At 27.9% G+C, this 24,577-nt stretch overlaps 1 protein-coding gene across 1 annotated transcript; it reads right to left on the minus strand.

Annotated features, from left to right (window-relative positions):
- Window positions 1-11,526: 11,526 nt before the first annotated feature.
- Window positions 11,527-23,246, minus strand: LOC145831833 (polyadenylate-binding protein 4-like). The gene is made up of 13 exons (XM_082939175.1): window positions 23,125-23,246; window positions 17,594-17,792; window positions 17,132-17,325; window positions 16,834-16,965; window positions 15,331-15,465; window positions 14,877-15,012; window positions 14,301-14,500; window positions 13,898-14,110; window positions 13,483-13,651; window positions 13,033-13,202; window positions 12,718-12,847; window positions 12,323-12,489; window positions 11,527-12,060 (listed from the first exon to the last, which is right to left on the minus strand). Exons 2-13 carry the CDS (start codon window positions 17,784-17,786, stop codon window positions 12,001-12,003), a joined length of 1,899 nt encoding a protein of 632 aa, XP_082795301.1. The 5' UTR covers window positions 17,787-17,792; window positions 23,125-23,246; the 3' UTR covers window positions 11,527-12,000.
- Between the last annotated feature and the right edge of the window lie 1,331 nt (window positions 23,247-24,577).

Consider the following 24,577-nt stretch of genomic DNA (forward strand, 5'->3'; position numbering starts at 1 on the left):
CAACCTATTAAATTCAAAACTTGTAAATTTATTATTATTGCGAGAAGTTTATTATTGTTTAACTTTTTTAACTAATTACCTGCTTTTTTATGGTTTGGGATATATAATTGTTGTGCTTCGACTTATAAATGTTTCATTTACTTGTAACCTTACCAGCTAGAAAAAAAGTGTTAATTTTGCTATTTGATACTACACTGCACTTTTACAGAACTTAATGTTTACTTACCTCTTATATATCAATTAAAATTTTTAATCTAATCACATGATGCCATAATAAATTATAAACTTTGTGGTTAAAAGCATTAGACTTTAACTTTTTGAGCAATTTTTTTATTAGCGTTGTAGTATTTTCACACAGAATTAATTGAGCAAAAAACTGAATACCGTTTACAACCCAAATAAAAAAGATAAAAAATTTAAATAGTTTTAAATCCCTTTAAAAACTTGTTTTTAAATCGCCATTTAAAACTATTTAAAGCTCTTATCTTTTTTATTTTGGTTGTAAACAATATTCAGTTTTTTGCTTAACTAATTCTGTGTAAAAATTGCTACATTTTCCAACAGCTTTTAAAAAATAAAGTACTCAACATGAGATTATTGTTTTCATGCTTCCTGTCATAGTTTTAGTTAAGGATGCAAAGTGTGTTTGGTATAATTCTAATTAAACATTTTTATAAAACTCTGAGCTTAAAGTAAACAGTGTATTTACTGAAGCTGATAAGCGGTTAAAACTTATGGCAGTTATTGCACATTAAACTTGTTGATGTTTACATTTTGTCTATATCTAAAAACTAGTTTTCAAATAAGAAAAGTTAAACTCAACACAATAAGTCTTACTTGCTTTTACTCTTTGTAAAGCGTATATCATTGTTGGTTAAATAGTAGGCTACCTAGAAAGTTAACTTTTTAAAAAGGCATATAATTACTTTCTATATAATTAGGTAGAAATTTGTTTATTTTATTAAGCTTTATGGAAAATGATATTTAAAAAAGTTCAGTTTAAAAAAAATGTTTTATAAAATAGTGTACTTTGTTTGTTAGGGCTTTTTTAAAGAAAATAAAAGAAAATTTTCTTGAGAGATTAAAATTTTATTTTTTGAAATTTTTTTTTAATTAAGTTAAAAATTAACTTTTTTTCTGTTCAGTAACTTTTAATTACTAGTTCTATTCACTAACTGTTAAATAACACTTACTTTGTGAGTGCGTTATACATGTTTAAAACATTTTTCATGTTTTAGGTTATACATCTTCTAAAAGTTTGAAATTTAAAATATTTAGTCGTGATTTCTTATCTAAAACAAATCTGAAATAAACAACTCTGAAATGTATAGTCCTGTATAACATCGGCTTTCAGTTTACTCCAACTCTACTTGCAAAAATGGAATAAAAATAACAGACATAACCTAGATATCTTACTAAAGAAGTGTTGAAAATAAAATATTGCCAGGAAAAAGCATAAATTATGTCAAAATACTTATTTTGTATAAGTTTTAAAAAGCTTGAAAGTTTCCGTAAACAAGCACTTTCATTGATATTCAAATGTTTGGACTTAAAATAAGTTCTTTTTTGATATTTTTCCAGCAAAAGTTGGTCCAATTAGTAGCCTAAAAATATATTTTCGTATAGCATAATACAGAGATCAGCAACATTTTTAGTTAGTGAGTTATATTTATAGTTCGATTAAGCTACAGTGTGACAGATTTACCAAGGAAAGTTATTGCGGGCCGGGTATTAAAATAAGTACACTACTATATACTTTTTTTTATTTAAGATCCAAGTTGTGAGGAAATGATCAATTGTTAAACACTATATTGTCTGAAAAACCATAGTAAGAGCACATTGCAAGCTATTTTCTCAAGAAAGATTAGTTTTTTTATTTGTTTTACGCAAGTTATTGTTAATATAAAAATACGTCGCGGCCATAAGCTTCTGCTTTCGGACCAAACTTTGCTTAAACTTTGTTATAGCTGAAGAGTTTTTATGACTCTGTTCTTTGTTTTAGCTCAGTTATTGCGTTTAGTAAGTTCAATGATAAGATCTCAAATATATTTAATTAGTCTCTAAACACTTTATTTAAATAGTCAAGTAAAAATGTTTCTTTTATACACTATTGCAACCTCTATGATATTTTACATACTAAGTTAACTTTTTAAAGTTTACAAAACATACTATTAAGTAAAAAAACATTAGTTTTGTTTATTAGTTTTTTGGAAAGTAATAATTTAGTATTAAAGAATTTAGAATAAATAGAAAAACACATACGTGTGAAATACTTCATTTTAAAAATAAATAAGTAAAACATTTATCTTCTTACACAATGGTTTTTATTATCCTTCTCATTTTCATACGAAATATCTTTAGCCCATACATTTTAAAACTTTTAATCATCAAATTTTTGAAAACCTTTGAAAGCTTCAGGAGTTTTCTAAAAACACTGTTGTTTCACTATTTCTTTACAGCAAATATAATGAATTTCTAATAATTAATGATATGTATGTTAATACTTTTGATAACCTAAACTTTTCATTTAAATTCTATAGTGTGGTTTCGTATAATTATTTTGTTAGCTTTACTAGTATATCTCTGTTTTCTTGTTTTAATCTCAACTCAAGTAATATATTCCTATTTTTATTGTGCAGTTTAATACAAAAAACTTTGAAACTAATCATTATGATATAAAAAGTTTTGTAATACCTTTTTAGAACAAGTATAATGACAGTCTATACTATATTATACTTTAAGAAGAGTTGTTAAAAAAGGGTAAAAAATCTATGAATAAACTAAAAATACTAGAAACATTTTACAAATTACACAAACCTAATTGAATTGTTTTAAATGTTTATTTCAATTTTTCAAGCAGTTTTTGTGCGGTATACTAACATTTCCAACCCGCGCTCAATTCCCACCCAAACGATTCCAACCCGATCAAATCCCACCCGAATCTAATCCCACCCGAATCAATTCCAACCCGATCAATTCCCACCCGAATCAATTCCCACCCGATCAAATCCCACCCGAATCAATTCCAACCCGATCAATTCCCACCCGAATCAAATCCCACCCAAATCAAGTTATTAAATTCTTTTATTTCTGAAATTTGTTAATAATATTTATAATTAAAAATCATTGGTTAATTCTCATACTACATTCTTAATGAAGATAAATTTATTGAAAGTGCTTTTAACATACATGTTTAAAAATCAATTTTTAAAAGTCCTATAGCAGTAGATATTAAGTTATAATATTTTTCAGGAGGTGTTTAAAAAAAGCATAAAAGACAATTGATAAATATGCATTTAAACATATTTTAGATTATTTTGATTTTAAATTATACAGTAAGATAAATGTATTTTACCCTGTATTATTTTAAACATTTACATCAGTCTTTGTGTAACTGTAAGTTTTTACTAGTTGTTTAAATTTTTTTTAACTCATCTAATTTCACATAAATAATAAAACATATGTTTTAGAAAAAAAACTTCATAGTTACAATCAAAATAAGCTCATTTTTAGGTATATATAGAACACAATTAATTTAGTTGGTTTAAAAGCTAAGACTTAAAGAAAAAATTGAATAACAACCGAATAAGAACTTTTTTAGATAACAAATATTTTTTATTTTAAACCAATTTTTCTATAATAAGTTATTCGCGCCGCAGGCATCAAATACTTAAAATTGTGGTTAAATTAAACTTAGGAAGTATTGTTTTAAACAAGAAATATGAAACATTAAGCTTAAAAAAACAGAAAATTTTCCAAAAATTGCACTTAAAAAAAATTATGCCGAGCAATATTAGTTTCTATAGGCGTTACAAAGGTAGATTTAATTGGACATAAATCAGTTACCGTAAAATACTTTGTTATAAAAAATAGTTCGGATACTAAAAAAACTTTAATTTGCTTTGAACCTGATTTGGAATGAATTGTAGTGGCCGGAAAAGCATTTTACAAAAGATAGGCCAATTTTCCTTGCCGGCCGTATTACTTAAAAAATCTAATAATCAACGAACAAAAGTAATTTAGGTCTAGAGTTTAATAAAATAAGCATTAATATAATTTTCAAATTCCAAAGTTCTTATTAAAGAAAAATATGTTGCACAGTACTATATTATTTTTTTGTTTTAACTAAAATATAATTAAGTGTCAATGTCAATTGTTCCAACTCGTACAAAAAAAAATAATTGGACATAAATTAGTTATCATGATAGAAAATGGTTCCAATACTTAAAACTTATTTATTATTTAAAACTGATCTGGATAAAACTTTAGTAACAATGATAGCATTTTACAAATAACAGTAAAACTTTCTGTTGCTCGCAAGTCGTAATTATTTAATTATCGTAGTTATCAACAAACAAAAATGACATTAAACTAAAAGTATGATAATATTAGCTACTGTAACAATTTTAGATTAAATAAAATAATCGTTTTTACCTTACTAATTTCATATTTCAAATTATTTTTAAAAATACAAAAACAAAAATTTAAAGTGAGTTCCAAACGTATTAAAATTTTTAATTCGTACAAGAATAAATATAATCGGGTTTGATAATATACTGGGAATTGAACGGGTAGGAATTATGTGGATGGGAATTGATTTCGGTAGGATTTGATCGAGTGGGATTTGATTCGGGTTGAAATTGTGCGGGTGGGAAATGATCGGTTGGAATTTGATTTGGGTTGGACTTGATCGGGTGGGATTTGATTCGGGTGGGAAATGATCGGGTGGGAAATGATCGGGTGGGATTTGATTTGGGTGGGATTTGATTCGGGTTGGATTTGATCGGGTTGGAATTGAATTGGGTTGGATTTGATCGGGTGGGAAATGATCGGGTTGGATTTGATTTGGGTTGGAATTGTGCGCGGGTTGGAACTGAACGGTTCCCTTTTGTTCAATAGCTTTAAACTAAAAGTGTTAAACTTTTTGTAATCAGCATAGTTATCTTGTTTATTATAGATCTTAACTTTTAGATTTTTTTCTGTTATAAAAAATTTAATTTGATAAAAATGGATAAACTATCTTCTTAAATTCAATATGTTTTTTTTTCATTAGCATTTTATCTTTAACTGCTTCATACTATAATCAACGGTAGTTTTTGTTACAGATATTAATCTAAAAGTATACATCTATAGTTCAGTTTTACGTTATTTATTATTTTAGTCCTAAGGTGTCAAAAGAGTACTTTCAGTTAGGACTAAAGTTCTTAAAGCTGATTGGTCATGCTGGTTGAAAATATCTTAGAGAATATGAAAACTAGACGTTATGATTTTATATAATAGTTTTTCTGATTTTGGAAAATACTTTTTTTTGTTGTAAGAATAAATTTACATCTTAATACACCTACCTACTTGCTGGTCAATTCTTTTAACTTTACTGTTTCAATCATCATTTACTTAATAAGCAGCTTATATACAGAAATCCTATACGTCTGTAAATTATTATTTATGATCTAAGATTTATTTAAAAGTATTAAAATATAGTTCACTGTAAACTTTCCTAAAGTGATAACTTCAAGTCAAAACAGCATAAAAAATGTGAGAAACTTTACAGAACAAAATTAAAACTTTTTTCAAAAATTAGTAAAAGTTTTTTTTCTACTTTTTGATCAGTTTTTCAAAAGGAGTTAAAAAAATACTAAACTTCAACAAAATACTAAGATACTTTATACTTAAAAGTTTTAAAGAACAAAATACGTTAATAAATTTTTATACGCATGTTACTACTAATCTTTTTTTTTTATATATAGCTTAGTTAAAATGTAAAGACTTTGTTTAAATGGATTTCTTCTATATATGCTTTTCATTATAACCAAACTTAAATTTATCAATTAAAACTTATTGATTTACGCATATTTTAATATATACCATTAGGACTATATAAGATATTTGTTATCAATATATAGTAATTATGTTTAATTTTAGTAAATACACATACTCATTTACTTTAGCTTCTATTCTTTTCTTGTAGTGTTTATTTTTTACAGAACTTCAATGAAGTGAGTTAACCTGTTTAATATAGAGAAATGTATGTCAGTTCAATAAAGAAAAATACTGCACAAACTCTTTTTATTATCATTTATATCTATACCTTGTTAATATTCAGAGAAGTGTCAGAAAATTATAAGTATAAAGTATAGATAAACATAACCCGTTACTTACATAAGGTTTTAAACCCTTATTGTACATTAGAACGTATAAGAAAGTTAAAATTGTTAAGTTTACTTTTCTAGCAATTTATTAGACAAAATACTTGTTTTCAAAATATAGAAAACATATTATTTGTACACAATTCATACAAAAAACAAAACAATTTTTTAAGTTTAAGTTTATTTTAGCCTAAGTATAAAATGTCATGGACAAGACATTAAACCGTATCCGAGCTGTATTAATCAATAACCAAAAGATTTTTTTGTACACCAGTTAATAAACTTTTTGAAAGCTAATATTTGTTATCGTTCAACAAATAAAACAAAAACAAAAACCTACAGTCCGCAAATTATATAAAACAAGAGTTTTGTAAAAACTCGTAACCACCTGGTAAAGTCTGCCAGCTTTTTGACAGTATAGTAAAACATAAAGTCAATGACCTTTATGTACTTCAGGAAATTTCGGTCTTTCAGGAAAAGGACTGAAGTTCAAATCGCGTATTTTAACTGCATTGAATTCCAGATGCCGTAAAGACAAGATCTTTACGCAAAGCACAGATAAGACTTTTAACGTTAGTAGCAGAGGTACCATACAAAAAGTTGTCTAGAAAGTTTAAAAGAAATGTTTTGAAAGACACTGGTATTTATCTTTTAAAAGAATGATTAACATAAAAAAGTTATTAAAAACTAGTAGTAAAAGCTATGATAAGGTGGAATAATTACTTGAAAAATTTCGACAGTTAAAATAAAAGAGTATTAATATTTACTAAATTATGACAACTTATAGATAATAAAAATCCTACCATACCATTACTTGGATAACATACAGTCTAAGTTTTAGTTTAGAGAAGTTTTATTAGCTGCTAACTTTACATATTTTTCCACCTGTCTATTACATTCACTCTAATTTACTGTAAAAAAAACCAAACTATTTTTGATAGATAACGTTCATTTTTAACTTAATCGTTTTAAACTTACACTAAATTAAAATTTTTAATATATTAGCCACCTTTTTTATTATTGGTGTAACGAACTATTGTGCTCTGCTTAAACAGAGAGAATTTTTTTTTAATTCAGCAAATAGTATATTGTATAAACAATTTAATGTTACTGTCTTTAATGAACAAATCTTACTTAATCTACAATTGTAGTCATTTTTTAGACAAATTTTTTTTTCTAAATTAGCTGTAATTAAAAATTGTATTATAAAAAGTTTTGTTCAAAACTTATATACGCTGTCAATAAAGTACAAAACATTCTAGGTCATTAATAAAAAAATAGTTATACGTTAACACAAGCTTAAGTTAAATACAAATTAATTTATATACAAGTAAACAAACTAATACATCTTTCAACTGCATACAAGTAAACAAACTATTACAACTACATAACAGTAAACAAGCTAAAAAATGCATTGTACAAAAATGTTCTTTCTACATTCACCATTTGATATTAACAGTAAAAAGCTAAATCTTCATTTCATACGTAGTTTTGTTCACATCTAATTTTTTTTGTATCATTTTATCAATAATTTTTCTTTTGAGTCTAAACTATTTATTTTAGGTTTGCCAAAAAATTATAACTCTATAGGTACATTGAATTCCTAGATTCTCAAGTCCGGCCCTGTGATTTATGAAAAAATATCCAAATAATGAAGATTATTTACCTTTTTATTTAAATTAAAACTCATTTGAAATGTTTTACAGCTAACTTTATATTGCAGCTGCTTTTAGTCTGACCTAAATGTATTTTTGACATCAGGCAAAATAAGTGGGTGGTCTGATGGCAAAGAGGTCCTAATGACAATGAATGAAAATTTCTTTCTTTCTTGATCGTTGCGAGATTGAACCCAGATGTCGACACTAATACAATATATATGTTATGTCTTACAAAGTTAAGTTTATGTATTTTTATTTTACTAAACTTTGTAAGAAGGTTTCTAGATGATTTATTCTGAACTTTGATTTTTTCTTACTGAATACTTTTTTTACTTGATCTTTTCTTACTCAGTATAGTTTAAAATTTCACAAATGTAGTTTTTACCTAATAAAATGTATCTATAATTTTAGGATTAAATCATAACTTATTCACAGTTGTATAACTTTCATTTATTTTTAATTAAACTTTGAAATTTATCTAATTAAGTTGCCCTCGACAAGACACTCGATAAGCGAAAGGTTTATTTTCGTATACTAGGTACTCGGACTATTTTTATATTTCTTTTCATTTTTTTATAAACAATACACCTAGTTAAATTGACTAAAAATTAAATCAAACACATCTTAAAAAATTTTTTTTTTGTTGTTTTACCACTATATTCTCCTTTACAGGAATTTTGCTTGCTAGTGACTTTTTAATTATAAAACAAATGATAGATAAAACTGTTATTATGAAATAGGTCAGTATAGCTTTTTCTAAATATATAGTTTTATTAGCAACTGAAAACTCTTTTATTATTTAATCATAAGTCTAGGTTTAATCTATAATAAAGTAAGAAGCGTATGAGCAAACCTGAGGTAAACTAATAACATTATAGTTGAGGATGTCGTAACTGAAAAAATTTAATAAGATTTTGCTTTAGTGGCTTGGTACATGTTTGTAGTAGGCTTGGTACCAATAATTTAAAACAAATACTTTCTAGGTTCTGCATTTTTGCATTGCATATCTCGTTTAAAGGTTACTTTACTCGTTTCACATTTTGGGTTGGTAAATATACATTTCGAAAATTAGTCTCTTAATATGATAGGTAATATTAACAAAACCGTAAATTTTAGATTTATTAACGGCCTACTGTAAAATCTTTTTGTTTGTAGCCTATGCTATCTGAATATTATCCAAGTCGGTGATAACTAGTGATGTACCGGACTCACTATCCGGGTCCGGCCGGATATTGCCATTTTTGTCTGATATCCGGATCCGGCCGGATTCTAATTTGAAAATAAAGTCCGGATCCGGGCCCGGCCGGATCTTAACAGAGATCCGGCCGGACCCGGATCTAGTTAGTAAAAAAGAGCATACTGAAAACTATTTTTTCAAAAACAAACCCTGTTTAAATTAATAAGAGTCATTTTCGTCACTTAAAATTAAACACCTACCCCGATTGGCTCATTTTGTACACGTGACTAATTTACACTTGTTTACATTTAACTATGAAATGAACATTTCATGAAATGCACTTTTTTACATATGTTGTAAAATTTAAAACTTTGGAATGAATACTTGCATTATTTATTTTTTAAAGTTGAGCTCAGAGAATATTTAGAGTTAATACGGTTGAATGTACGAGCAAATGTGAATCATATGACGAAATGTTTCAAACTAAATACTGATGCAACAAAACATCAGAACATGACAGGCATTTTTTATGTAAGCAGTTAGTTAGTTTGGTGTGCAGCTTGAAGCAACAAAATATCTTGAACTTTTTGTGAATGCTCATTGTAAGTAGTGTTTTGTTTTAAAAGTGAATATTTTAACTGGTGTTTAATTGTTTAAATATTTAAGCCAGGTTTATAGTTTAATAGTTTATAAAAAATTTTACTGTTTCTTGTTTACTAAAATTTTTAGTATATTGTTTTAAGTCTTTTGATATAGATTTAAATAGTTTTCAGTTTTTAAAGTGATTAACCGAAGTATACAAAGTGATTTGCCAAATTTACCAAAGTAATTAATAATTTTGTGTATGCTAGTATTACTTGTTGTGTTTTATATAAAAGATTCATCACTCATAACTGTCGTGTCTGATTATAGAAAGTAGTCTCAGTTTGAATTTAGTATTTGTTAGATATTAATTAAATAAAGTAGGATTTAATTATGATGGGTAGTACTAATAAGTTAAGTGTACCACAATCAGTCCACAACTTTACTACCAAATTGTCAACCTTTGCTAGCTGTTATCTGATTATTAGATTAAAGTAAATTTTTCAGTTTTTAAAAACCTCATTCTGACTAAGGCTTGTTTATACTCAGTCTAGCTAGTTTTATTGACTTAAACTGTGGCAACCCTGCTAGTTTGAAAATTTTTGGGAATTTTAGAAAATCTTGGACTGCCTCAAGTTAGTTTAGTTTTTTGTAAAAACTCAGGCTAGTTTTCTTTTAGACTTTGAATGAGTTTGAGCTGATCCAGTTTTCAATATTTTGTAATTTTCTAGTGTATTTTGTTCAAGAACTTGATTTCAGGTTTTTAATTGTAAATAACACCTAAATTTGTAAACCTTGTGGCTAGCTGTTCTACTTATCATTAGATTAGAGTTCTTTTTTTTTTAGTTTTTAAAAACCTCATTCTGACTCAGGCTAGTTTATACTAATGATGTACAGGACTCACTATCCGGGTCCGGTCGAATATTGGCATTTTTGTCTGATATCCGGATCCGGCCGGACTCTAATTTGAAAAAAAAGTCCGAATCCGGCCGGACTCTAATTTGAAAAAAAGTCCGGATCCGGCCGAATTCTAATTTGAAAAAAAGTCCGGATCCGGCCAGATTCTAATTTGAAAAAAAAGTCCGGATCCGTCCGGACCCGAAATTGTGGGTCCGGTACATAACTAGTGATAACTCATAATGGGGAATGAGCAAACACACCATAAAACGATCCTTGGTCGTTGATTCTACCGTCTACATTTACAAAATGGTACTTTGTATAATTTATCTCGTGTAGTAGGTGCTCTTTGGAGCACATTACACAGGTAAGTCAAATACAAAATTATTGATCACCATTCTTTTAGTTCGCGATTAAATTCAATTATATCATTTATTAGCTTACCGTAAATTGTTAATTTAAAATATTTATTGTTGTTAATACTTCAAGGTTTTAATACAATTCCAGATGACATTAAAATTTTATATACATGGAAACTATAGTATACAATTAGATAATCGTACTTTTCACATACTTCTATTACCATGAGTCAATATTTGGGTTTGAACAAGTATCATTATTATTTTAGTTCTCTATCATTGTCATCTTTAGATTTCGAGGTTTCATGGATAAAACAAGTTACTTGGTTACGGAGTTAATCTAATAGAGTATTATATTCATTACTCAACTATAAATCCATATTTATAATAATATTATAAATCTTATTACGGAGGTTTTGGAATCTGTTCGGCCCCACATGACAGAGCAATCGGCAAAACCTCTAGGATTCAGTATTTTGAATGAAAGTTAAGTTGGAAAATTATATTGCTACATATATTCAATTTTAGTTTTTAATTGAAGAATGTAAGCGAATGCACACTTATAAATAGTGATTTGGTTGTTGAGGATAAACACATGGAATCTTGCTAAGTTATGATGCATAACTTATTTACCTACATTACTTTATCTTATTTATTGTATATTTAATTCAGGGCAATTACATTTATTTATATAATAATAACACAAGTTATTGAACCAAACGAAGAGATTTATTAACAGACGATTAAAACACGAAAAATATATTAAATTCTCCGGGCGGTGACTTCGTAAAGGGGGATAGAATCCAATAAACTCCAACTTAATTAAACGCAAAATAACTCAGTTACAACTAAAATAAAACTTAATTAATAAAACTCTGAACGCAATTAGAAAAGGCGGGGTGAAAAGTGGATTTTTTTAAGTGTCGTCTGCAGCATACCTGAAACCTATTTCGACTGAAATTTAAAAGTTAAATCAAGCACCTTCTTCACTTTTTAAATAAAGCGAGAGTGCGTACAATAAATTGAAGCGTCGAGGCAACTGATTAACTCTATATACTGCCATTTAAGAGGTTTTCTGTTGTGAAAGACCACAGTAAAAGGCTCGCAAAATTAAAGTCGATTAGGTATCGGGCACGCTTTAAATCGCCTCCGTTACGTCATAATGCGTGGTGACGTCGTGATTACTCCTGTGGCTGCTGAGGGGCGGCTTCGGGCTGGGCAGCTGGCTTGCGGGTCTGCTTCTGCAAAATTGTAATAATAACACTCATGTTCTGTTTGCATATATCAATTTAGAACATTTATAAATGCTGGCACATAACCAAGTGACACCAAATAGAAATAAAGAACATAATAGTACTTTATCATTTAAAACTGATTATGAAAAAAAAAACTTAGTCAGAACATACTTATTTACACTTGGCTGACATTTGATGGTATTAAAACTTAGTTAACATGTAGATGGTTCTACAAAAGATTTATCATGATCAAATACTATTCACGAACCATGTGAACGTTCAACACGGACACGGCTTCCTCGACCTTGGCACTCAGGGCCTTCTCGTTGTCGAGCATGTTCAACAGTTCGCTGTTGTCAATTTCCAACAACATTCCTGTGATCTTGCTGGCAAGAGAAGGGTGGAGAGCGTTGATCAGTGGGTAGAGACGTTCTCCTGTTAAATATTATTTGAGTGTAAAAAACATGTTTAAGCAAGAGAAGTTATACACTAAAATCTATTTTACTTGATAACTTTTTCCTTTAATTTATTTTTGGAGTTTACTTAACCATCATACTCAAGTTTTATCACCAATAAGTTTCTGTATCTGGTAAAGCTTGGGTATAATCACCTGGTCAAACACATAAGTATAAAAATTCAATAATCAAATATTTGTAAACGAACCGAGCATCTGCTTTTGTTCTTGTGGTGGAGCCTGAGACAAGGTTTGTGAGGTGAGCTTGTCGCTCGATGCCTTGGCAGCTTGTTGTGGCTGCTGGGGCTGTTGAACCTGTTGAGGTGCGGCTGCAGGGGTCTGTTGAAGAAATTTATGTTAAAAAGTGAAAATATGTGACTTTAAAGCAAACGGATATTTTGAACCATCATACATAAGTTTTATCACCAATATATTTCTGTATCTGGTAAAGCTTGGGTATAATCATTTAGTGCATATTAATATTGTTCACTAGTTAGTATTTGTACATTCAAATTTCAACTAACTGGAGCAACTTGTTGTGGAACCTGCGGTTGCTGAGGTGGTTGCTGGGGAGGCACTTGCTGGTTTGGTGCCATCCTTCCCTGCTGCTGGTACTTGAACTGCTGCATTTGTATTTGCTGCTGCGCTCTGTTCTGCATCCTCATTGGCTGAGATGGTCCGCGAACAGCTGCGTCTGGAACAAATGTAAATATTGAAATTTTATTCAAAACCATAGCTAATAAGAACTGACAAAGGATTTTTTAAAATTTCAAAACACTGTTCATAACATTATTTTAAGTTAACTTTTTTGTTGTCTTTTCCATTTAAAAAATAATAATTCAATCTGTATTTAACCATCATACTTAAGACTTATCACCAATATATTTCTGTATCTGGTAAAGCTTGGGTATAATCATCTCGTCAAACACAAAAGTATTAAAAAATAACTGAGAAAATTTATTATCAGAACTAACTGTTTTGCTGCTGTTGTGGAACACCGTGTTGGAACCCTTGGGGCCTGGCATTGGGAGCCCACCTTGGGCTGACCGTGTGAAGAGCATTGAACTGCCTGTTGAACTGACCTGGGTGAGACGGGTATCCCATCATGGCGATCTGCGGGTTGTAGATCTGCTGCGCTGGTGGCTGTGGAATTTTTTGGTTAGAAATGTTGGCAAAAAACTAACTTGATAATTTATATTTTTACTTTTACTGAAGTTCCTTTCATTTTAATTCTTAGCCTTAAGCCATTCGAGTTCCACTGGACTAATAACAAGTACAACACAAAAACATTAAATTCTACATTCATAGTGTAAGCATACAAAAAATATTTCTGATCCACAAAGCCCAGGTTAGTGCAAAATCACATCATACTGTAACATTTCTACTCACCATGATGCTCCTGGTGGACATGTTGTTCATCCTCTGCATGTACTGAGCGGTGAGGTGGGCTTTCCTCTCCTCCCTCCTCTGCGCGAGCGCCACGTACAGCGGCTTGCTGCCCAGCATCTGACCGTTCATGGCGGTCACCGCCTTGGTGGCCTCGTCGGGAGAGCTGAAGCACACGAAACCGAATCCCTTGGACTTCTCGCCGTCGTGCATGATCTGCAAGAAAAATGTGAAGTTTTAGAAGAAATAATAAAGATATTTCTTTTTAATGTTTAATTTATTTCAAAGCGAAGAAAAATAACATGACTTTATCAACTGGTAATAAATAAAAAGCTAAACAATATTAATTATATCCAAAAAATTTAACAGACTTAATGCTATAAATCATTAGAAGTAAATATCATACCTTAGCGGAGGTGATGGATCCGAATCCCTTGAAGGCCTCCATGAGTTTCTCGTCGTTGACGGAATCGTCGAGGTTCTTCACATACAAGTTGACTCCCACAAAGTTCTTGGCCCGCTCCTGCTTGGCGTGCTCGAACTGCGACCTGAGCTCCTGGTGCCTCTCGCTCTTCTTCTGAGCGCGGCCGACGTAGATGGTTTGCTCTGTTGTCAAATTTGCTGTTGCAAAACAAGAAAAAAAAATTGTCATTTTTATATTAGGAGCTCTATTTTTTGTTTAGTTTATTTTCGAATTACTTTTAACCATCATACTTAAGACTTATCACCAACAAGTTTCTGTATCTGGTAAAGCTTGGGTATAATCATCTGGTCAAACTTTGTACTCCTATGCGAAGCTCATAAATTATTACTAGTTAATATTTGATAAATTCACTAAACAAGTTATCTTTGTTACCTAACTAAACTGCTTACTTGAATAAAACAAATACGTATGTAAGCAGTTTAGTTTGGTTACAAAGATAACTTGTTTAGTGAATATATCAAATAACACATTCACAATAAAACAAGAGAAGTTACTCACCGCCAACTTTGGTGTCGTTGAGAGCATCAACGGCCTTCTGGGCTTCCTCGTGGTTTTTCATTGACACGAAACCGAATCCCTTGGACTTGTTGTCTTCCTTCTTCATTACGGCTACGTTCAACACTTCACCGAATTTCTAAAAATAATAACTCATATAAAAGAAAGCCGAGAGCATGATTAAAGCCACAATTAGCTTGAATGCAATCAACAGGTTGTTTACTGAAATAATGTAGTTGAAGCTTAAATCTGCAGAAACGATTAGTAAAAACGTTGAACGCAGTAGTTATGAATCAACATTTGATTTCGCTCTTTTTTAATGTTTGTCAACCATTTGTGGTATAAAACTCGTGCAAGAGCCAGTTTATTTATAGTTTACACTAAGTAGTTTAGAACAAGACTTATTTTAACTTTTTTCATTCAGATGTGTTTCTATTACATTGTAGTAACAACTAACGGAGAACATTTCCTTCAACTTGGCCTCATCAAGAGCATCACTGAAGTTCTTGATGAAGATGTTGGTGAAATTCTTTGCTTTTTCACCGGCCAGCTTCTGACGTTCGGCACGAGAGCGGAAGTAACCAACAAATACCTGCAAATATCAAATTAATTCAGTTGAAGCGTTTTGCCCAATGAAAATTGAATTTACATACAGACATATAGCTTAGTTTTCCATAAAAATAATATACATGTTCTGCTTGTTTTTATTTATTTTGATCAAGTTGTTATAATATTATTTGTTAATATTATTTGTACAATTATTTTCTCGTTCACATTGTTGTATATAACATAAGATTCCCTTAATTAATAGAATGATTATTTAATATATTGGAAAAATCTACAATAGAATACAAAACAGGTTTGAATTAAACTTTCAAGTTTTTACTTTTTAATTATATTTTTTAAAATTTATAAAACATAAATTCTCGATTGTTTTGCAAATAAATTTAAAAACATTTTATTAGTTGGCTTTAATTTTCTTTCATTGAAAAAATGAATGGAAGTGAAATTATGTAATTTGAATTTAAAATGTTATTACTTTAATAATCATAACAACAACCCTTATGTCAAGTGAGTTAATTATTTTGTGGTTGTCAAAAATTTTTAGAAGAAATTCATCATACAAATTGAAGTAAGTTTTAGCATGTTTATAAAACTTTCTTAAATTGATCACTTATTATATTTCATATAATTAGTAAATACTCACTCAACTATTTCCTTTTTAGGTGGGCTGTACTTTTTTATACTTTATTATAATTACTACAATATGGCAGCTTACTTACTTAAATAAACTTTGCTTAGAACTTTAATTGCTCATAAAAAAATTGCTTCCTATAACACTCTTAATAGTTTATTCTTATTGTTTGAGCAAATTCTTTTATTGACTGTTACTTTATAGCATGGTACTAAAATGCTTTTTCTTTTTTTTTTTCAATGTTCACATTCTACAAAACGCAAACAAAATTGCAAGATAAAATAAATGAATGTGTAAAAAAGTTAGTTTGTTTTTCTCTTTTTTGGCATAAATAATTGAACATGTAGTCAAGTTCCCGTACTCATACAAGGGTTTTTGCTAGACTTGATAGCACTGTTTTTTTATGCAACTACAAATTTAAATAATAGATCTAGTATTTTAAATTGAGATATTCAACTTTTTCGTAGTAAATTGTGTGTTAATTCTATTTCATGAACATGGTTTAATTTCTTATAATTCAAGTATAAATTTCAGGCCATAAACTTCAACTCAATAACTTTTTGAATATTTCTATTTTCTGCTCAAAATAATAAATATTTAAAGTCAATAAATAACAAATGCTCTTAAAAACTTGATTTGGTTGTTTATGGCTTCAAATGGGTACTTTAAGTTTAGACTTGATTACTTTATAAAAACTAGGTCCCTAATATAAATGCTCTATACCATAAGCTATATAGCTGATATTCTAACTGATAAATAACTAACCTTCTTCTCATTGAGCATCATACCATTGACCTTCTCAATGGCCCTCTTGGCAGCATCCTCAGTTTCAAAATGAACAAAACCGTAGCCACAAGACTGAGCATCACCGGCACCAGATCCTTGTTGGTAAACAACCTGCATTTTTTTTTATCAACTTTAAAAAACTTGTGTAACAAATTATGACTAACAAATTACACTTAAAAATAATTACAGGAAAACAGTGATAAAATTAGCCATACTTTTATAGTAATTTTCAAATGTAAATGCAACACTATATATAAACTACTTTTAATAAACAAACCTTGCAAGACAAGATGTTACCAAAAGCAGAGAAAGTATCGTACAAGTTCTTGTGGTCAATTGACTTGTCCAAGTTCTTGATGAAGATGTTGCCAAGACCAGACTTTCTCAAGGATGGGTCGCGCTGGCTCCACATGATCCTGATGGGACGTCCCTTGATTGGGTCGTAGTTCATGGTGTCAAGCGCGCGCTCAGCTGAAATTTACAAAGGAATGTTGTTATTACTTATTCATTTTTGTTTAAATTTACAATACAATTGTTTTCTAGTTGTGTCAGATAAGTTATTTGTCATCAGATTTTTCAAACAGAAAAATTCTGAAGTATCCATTGAAAGTCATCATTCACATACTAGCTCTTTATTTTTTGTTGGATAATTTTTTCAAATAAGTTATTAATTTACAATGCAAATGTAAAATTGCATTAAATAAAAAAAATAAACAAAGCAAATAAACAGTAAACATACCATCAGCAGGTTGCTGAAAGTTCACATAAGCGTAGCTCAGTGACCTCCTGGTAATCACGTCCCTGCAAACCCTGATGGACAAGACTGGGCCAGCTTGAGAGAATTTCTCATAGAGCATAGCCTCAGTAACATCGGCATGAAGATCACCGACGTACAGCGATGCCATTGGGTAGGTAGAGTTTTGCTGGTTCATAATTTTCTAAAAGAAACAAACAAGCTTAGTCAAATCAAATTACATGTTACTGGTTGGTTTAGGTTACTTATTTTCAATGTTAAGTTGTACCAATTTATTGAAATCTTGTTGATCAAAAATAATATATTTTTTGTTGTTTTTTATTATCAATTTTTTATTGTAATAATAAGATTGTTTAAAAAATTAAAATACAATGCATGAATAAACATATGAAAAAATTTCAATTCGCATGATTTTTTTTTTTCAAAACATCAAGTAATAGTTGTACAAATACAAGTTAATATAATAATATATACTAAACAAAAGATTTTTTTAAATATCACTAATAACTTTATTTAAGAAAAATTATAAACTTATTTTTATTTTTTATTGAAAACAACTTAGTATGTTTAACAATAAAAAAGTACATGAATTTTTAGGGATATTTTCTACTTTAACATTAAACTATGTTTAAGAATGTTTATTTAAATCTATTGAGACTATTCTATACAAAGATAATACTGAAAATTTACAATTAAAAATTCAATAACAACATTGAGTCAAAAACTTTGTCAATGAGCTAGAAAAAATATCAATACAACATTTACAGAAGCAAAGGTATTTTAAAATCAAGTGAAAAAATATTTCAATTACTTATGTTATTACAAACATTAAGCAATAGATAAGCACATTTACATACATACATATAATGAACTAGTCAACAAGAAATTTAGAAAAAAATAATTTTCAATATTTTATATACTGTATATGAAGATATTTTTGTCAGCTATATTAACTATTACTTGGGCAAACTGTCATACTTTTAAAATGTTAATAACTTGTAAATTTTATAGTACATCTCTATTTATTAAGCTTATTACACCAAACATACAATCTACACTGCAAGAAAGTTGTGATGCTTTTATAGCTAAAGATGAACATTAAACATGGACACATTTATATTTCAAAACTGTCAATTTTTCACTTAGGCATATATAATTATTTTTCTTTTTTAGCCTAATGTCTCTTTGGTATTTTTAACATTTTAGATTATGAAATTTACTTATACTATGTTTAACAGATTTAAGTGGCTACTTTAGTTACTGTTTGGTTGTATGTATGTTCATACTGATGCTTCATATTAATTTTTTTTTAAGTTTGAGATTGTTTATAAAAAAGTATTAGAATTTGAGGTTTTGGATATGGCTTATATAATTACATTAAATTATAGCAAAATATATATTTTTTGTTTTGATATGTCTTTTATGGCTATTAGTACAGTTTAAAAGAACTAAAAATAAATAGTATCCTTCAGTTGAAACACGACAGATTTATAATATTATAAATCAATATTTAACCCAACTTTTCCCAATGTTTAGGCTTTATTTTTTAAATAGACTTTTTGATTTCACTTTTTAATCCCATTTACCAAGGTTTAAAAAAAGAAAAAAAAATTCTATTTAATTAAAATTCTCAAATAGCCTAGATATTTCCAACAGAAAAGTAAGACATATAGCATTTTTCTGTTATCATGATAATTTTCCAGACCATATAAATAGAAACCACGTTTAAAATTTAAGCATATTTGTGAGTTATAAATATTTCATTAATTCCAATAAGTGTTGCATAATTTCTTTCAGTAAAATACTAAACAAACACTTTATCAATTTCAAATAAAAATCATTAAAGTTAACAAACTCAAGATCAGATTCTTTATATGATTGACATTAGGTTAAAGATACAAAAAGACAAATTTTAATTTTGATTATAGTTAAGCATAGGTAATCTTGTTTTTAGATATCAATATCATTTTTGCACAGGAATTTTTATCATAGTTTTATAATAGCTAATTCTAACTGGTCATTTTTTACAACTATTTTGAAATCAATAAATTACTCTCACAAACAGCTTAAATTAACTGTAAAACAACTTAAACAACTGTTTGTGGCCAGATGTTAAGAAGTAGCTAAAAAATATTTCAAAAGTAGCTTCCAGAGTAGCTATAAAAAATGCAACATTTATGTTTACAGCTTAAAGTTGTTTTACATGTGGCAATTACTACAAAACACTTGGTGCAAAATTTTAGCTGATTTGGTAAAACTAACATAGAGGCTATTTTTTATTTTCTGAAAACAACCCAACTGAATAGGAACAAAAATGCAAACAGTTTTATCTAAAAATTGTTCTACATGTGGAAAGTATCACAAAACATTTTGTGCAGAAGTTAAGACAATTTTAAGAAAGTTTTAAATTTTTTTGATCTTCTTTACTTTTTATTATTATTATGTTTAATTCAAGTTTTGTTTAAAAGAAAAAAGTGCCTCTATTAAACTTTCTTAAAATTGTCCTAATTTTTCCACAATATATTTTTTAGATAATTGCCACATAAAAAACAATTGATAGAAATAAAGATAAAATTTTTAAGTTGCATTTTTTGGATCCAATTGAGCTTGCATTTGGGTTGTTTCAGTACCAAAAATAGCCTCATGTTGGTTTTCAAATCAGTTAAAATTTTGCAAAATCAAGTGTTTAGTGTAATAATTGCCACATGTTAAGTAATTTCCAGCTGAAAGCATAAAAGTCACATTTTTTATAAAATACTTATTTCAAGTTTTTTTATTTTTTTTCCAGGTTTTCTAATTTTTTTCTAGGTTTTTGAAAGTAGAAGTTTGTTTTAACAATAAAACTTAACTCAAGGTAAAAATATTATATATAGTACAGGGTTGCCACATGTTTTTGACAAATTTCCTTCATGTTTTTAAAAGTAAACGTTTTTGGGTCTACTTTTAGTTTAAAGTTAAATTTAAGGTAAGAAATTGTATTAAATGGAATAAAAACATTGAAAAGATACTGTAAAGCTACTTTAAATGTGTTTTTTAACAAAAATACTTTTGATGATGACTTAAAAAATTATCTACAGGACATATTTTTTGTGTCTAATTGAAATTTTACTACTTAACATGTTGAAATTGTAAAAATTCCATGGTTTTCCAGGTATTTTAGTGATTTTTGATCAAAATTCCAGGTTTTCACAAGTATTTTTGGCAACCCTGATAGTATAACAGTGACAAAAAGATGCTGCAATGCTTCTTTAATTGTGTTTTATACAAGGTTGCCAAATGTTTTGGCAATTTTTCATCGGGTTTTCAAAATTTCTTCCAGGCTTTTAAAATTACATGTTTTAGGGTCTATTTTTAGTTTAAAATCAAGTACAAGGTAAAAATGGTAATGTTAAATTTTATAAGTATCTTAAAGCTTCTTGAAATGTGTTTTTTAATATATAAAACAAAATTTAAATATAGATTTTTTGTGTCAAATCAAAATTTTATTGGTTAAAATGTATAAGTTAATTTAAATTACAGGTTTTTAGTGATTTTTGTTCATAATTCCAGGTTTTTTTAGTGATTTTGATTCAAAATTACAGGTCTTTTTTTTAATTTCTTAAGTTCCAGGTTTTTCCAGGATTTTCATCAGGTTTTCAAAATTTCTTCCAGGCTTTTAAAATTACATATTTTAGGGTCTATTTTTAGTTTAAAATCAAGTACAAGGTAAAAATGGTAATGTTAAATTTTATAAGTATCTTAAAGCTTCTTGAATTGTGTTTTTTAATATATAAACCAAAATTTAAATATAGACTTTTTGTGTCAAATCAAAATTTTATTGGTTAAAATGTATAAGTTAATTAAAATTACAGGTTTTTAGTGATTTTTGTTCATAATTCCAGATTGGTAGTGACTTTTGTTCATAATTCCAGGTTTTTTAGTGATTTTGATTCAAAATTACAGGTCTTTTTTTTAATTTCTTAAGTTCCAGGTTTTTCCAGGATTTTTGGAAACCCTGTTTAAATTCCATATTGTATAAATGGTATAAATATTATAAGTATCTAAATGAAAATTAATCAACTAGAATTATTTAATATTCCAGATTATTATGTGTTTGAAATTTATCTTAATAATAATTCCTTCTTTGACAATGTTTTTTTTGCAAAATTTTGTAAAATTCCAGGTTTTACTAGGATTTAAGGTTTTTTGACCGTCATGTTATTTACATCATAAGTGTTATATTAGCATCATAAATGTTTATATAGAGGGTTACTAAAAGTTAATGAAAATTCAAATTTTTTATGTGCATATTTTTTGTCCCTACAAAAAACTGTAAAAAAATTCTTAGGTTTTCAAATTCAATGGTTTACAGATAAAATGGCCACCCCATATATATTGAGCAGGGTGCTATCTATGCAGTCAGCATTAAAAATAATAGTATTGATTTAGGGTATAACATGATAAGACAGCTCAAACATGCAGAATGTGTTACAAAAACATAACTGTTTTGATGAGCAAATACTTGACTTAACTTATGTTGTTTTGCTGCTAATTAAAAAATGAACAATTGTACACAATTAAAAAGTTTTTAGATTTAAAATTAGATCTTACTTAGATTTGTTAGTTTAAGAGAGGGTCAAAAACTGTAAGCAGCAAAATCAGTAAGTTACTAAAATATTTGCTCACATAAATTTCAATGGAATTATTTAAAAACTCAAATAATTTATAAATAATTTTGGATTCAAAATAAATGTAGAAGAGAAATATATTAAACACAGAGTTACCACTTGTTTTTTCTAAAGTTTTTCCAGGTTTTCCAAATTTCTTCCAGGTTTTTAAAAGTGAACATTTTTGGGTATATTTTAGTTTTAAGTTAATTTCTATAAAAGAAACTGTGTTAAATAGTTAAAACCATTTAAAAGATGCTCTAAAGTTACTTTAAATGTGTTTTTTAATAAAATTTTGTTTTGATTTTTGGTGATGACAAAAAAATCTTATTTCTATGATCGATTTTTTGTGTCAAATTTAAATTTTAGTACTGAAAATATTAAAATTTTTAAAAATTCCAGGTTTTTCCAGGATTTTTGATCAAAATTCCAGGTATTTCCAGGTTGTATTCAAAATTTCTCAAATCCAGGTTTTTCCAGGTTATTTTTGCTTAAATTGTCGAATTCCAGGTTTTTCAAAGTTTTTCCAGGTTTCCAGGTAAAGTGGCAACCCTGTAAACAGCACTATTCAAATCAACACAATTATTACTTTTATAAAACTAGAAGTGGAATAACTTTTCCTTAATTTAAACAGCCTGTAAGAAATGGCTTAAAAAGTGACAAACTTAATTTGCATCATAAATTTTATTTACAAAGTACAGACACTTGAAGAAAAACTTGAATATTATGTACCAGTAAAACTACTGGTAATAGTTTTATTTAGTTTTGACAATTTTAATTTTAGTAAAAAGTTGCAAAAATTTATATCTAAGGCAATTTCACTATTTAAAATTTGTTAATAATAGAAAAACTTTATCAACAGCAACTAACTTTTAGATGACTTTTTTTTGAGATTTTGTAATTTTGTAATTTTTTTGGATTTTTATAATGGTATACTTACACTATGCATGCATACAATATCTTCAGTAAAAGATAATTTGCAAGTTGAAGATTGAGAAGTCTTTTCTAACTTTTAGAATTCAACATTCACAAAAAAATTAGAATGTTCAAAAATGGATTCTAGTCAGGGCATATAACTTTTTATTAAAAGGTAAAACGTGGCTTAAAGGTTTCAATACTATAAAGCCAGTAAAAGTTTTTTTGTTAGCTGAATACAAGTCTGTTTTTTCTGATTTAAAATTATTTTTCATGAAATTTATCATTAAAATAAAAAGTATTCATAGATATAAAACTAAGGAAAGAACAATGTTATTAGTTAAAAAGAAATTCTGCTTTTTAAAAGAACGTATCTAAATAATTAAAAAATAAAGTATGTAAAGAAATCGAATACATCGAAAATCTCGAATTTCAAATGACTTATTTTTATAGTTTCTAAAGTGGTTTTGATCCTTTATCAAAGCAAATGATTATTCTATTAACTAATAATATCTAAAAATGCTTAATGGTTATTAAGTAAATAATTAAAAATTGTTTAAAACATTAAATTAAATTCTACTTAAAATTATTTAAGCATGAAAATTTAGTAAAAGACATTCCAATAAAATATTATAAACGCAACAAACAATTATCTTAGTATAAAAATTAGAGATTATTTAAAAATATCACAAAACTAATCTAAACGAGGATACTGGATTTCAAAACAAAAACAAAATTGACAGCAATAAAATAAGTAAAAACTAATCGTTGGGTGAAAGTTGCCATAAGGCAAGTGGAAGTTTGAGAAGTCTTTCTAGTCTTTTGGAATTCAACATTCACAAAAAACACTTACAATGTTCAAAAATGGACTCTAGTCAGGGCATATGATTTTTTTTTTAAAGTAAACGTGGCTTTAAAGTTGAACTACTAAAAAGCCAGTTAAAGCATTTTTGAACACTGAATAAAGTTCTGTTTATTCTAACCTAGAATTATTTTTTCATAAAATTCATCGCTAAAAAAAATGTTCTTAAATATAAAACTAAGAAAGGAACAATGTTATTAGTTTAAAACAAAATATGCTTTTTAAAGAAACGTATCTAAATAACTAAAAAAAAAACTGTATGTACAAAAATCGAATACATCATGAAATCTTAAAATTCAATTGACTTTTTTTTAATGGTTTTTAAAGGGGTGTTTAGTCTTTTATCCACATAAATTATCACATTATAAACTAATAATATATAAAAATGTTTAATAGTTTTGATTAAAAATATGTAACCAAAATTTTGTTCAGTTATAGTGAAACATTAAAAATGTAAAAGTTGTTTAAAACATTAAGTTACAACCAAAAATGCTATTTAAAATCATTAAACATGTTAGTTTTGTGGGAGACGTTCTAATTAAATAT

Source organism: Thalia democratica, chromosome 3, assembly GCF_965202585.1.
Source record: "Thalia democratica chromosome 3, ktThaDemo2.hap1.1, whole genome shotgun sequence".
In the NCBI taxonomy this organism is placed as follows: domain Eukaryota; kingdom Metazoa; phylum Chordata; class Thaliacea; order Salpida; family Salpidae; genus Thalia; species Thalia democratica.

What these genes read in the sequence shown, in the direction of transcription:
- LOC145831833 (XM_082939175.1), bottom strand. Translation starts at nt 17,786, where the DNA reads ATGAACCAGCAAAACTCTACCTACCCAATGGCATCGCTGTACGTCGGT. An exon ending in AGTTGAAGGAAATGTTCTCC is followed by an intron (nt 15,013 to 15,330) that starts GTTAGTTGTTAC and finishes TATTATTTTTAG; the next exon opens with AAATTCGGTGAAGTGTTGAA. An exon ending in GATCCATCACCTCCGCTAAG is followed by an intron (nt 14,111 to 14,300) that starts GTATGATATTTA and finishes TTTTTCTTGCAG; the next exon opens with ATCATGCACGACGGCGAGAA.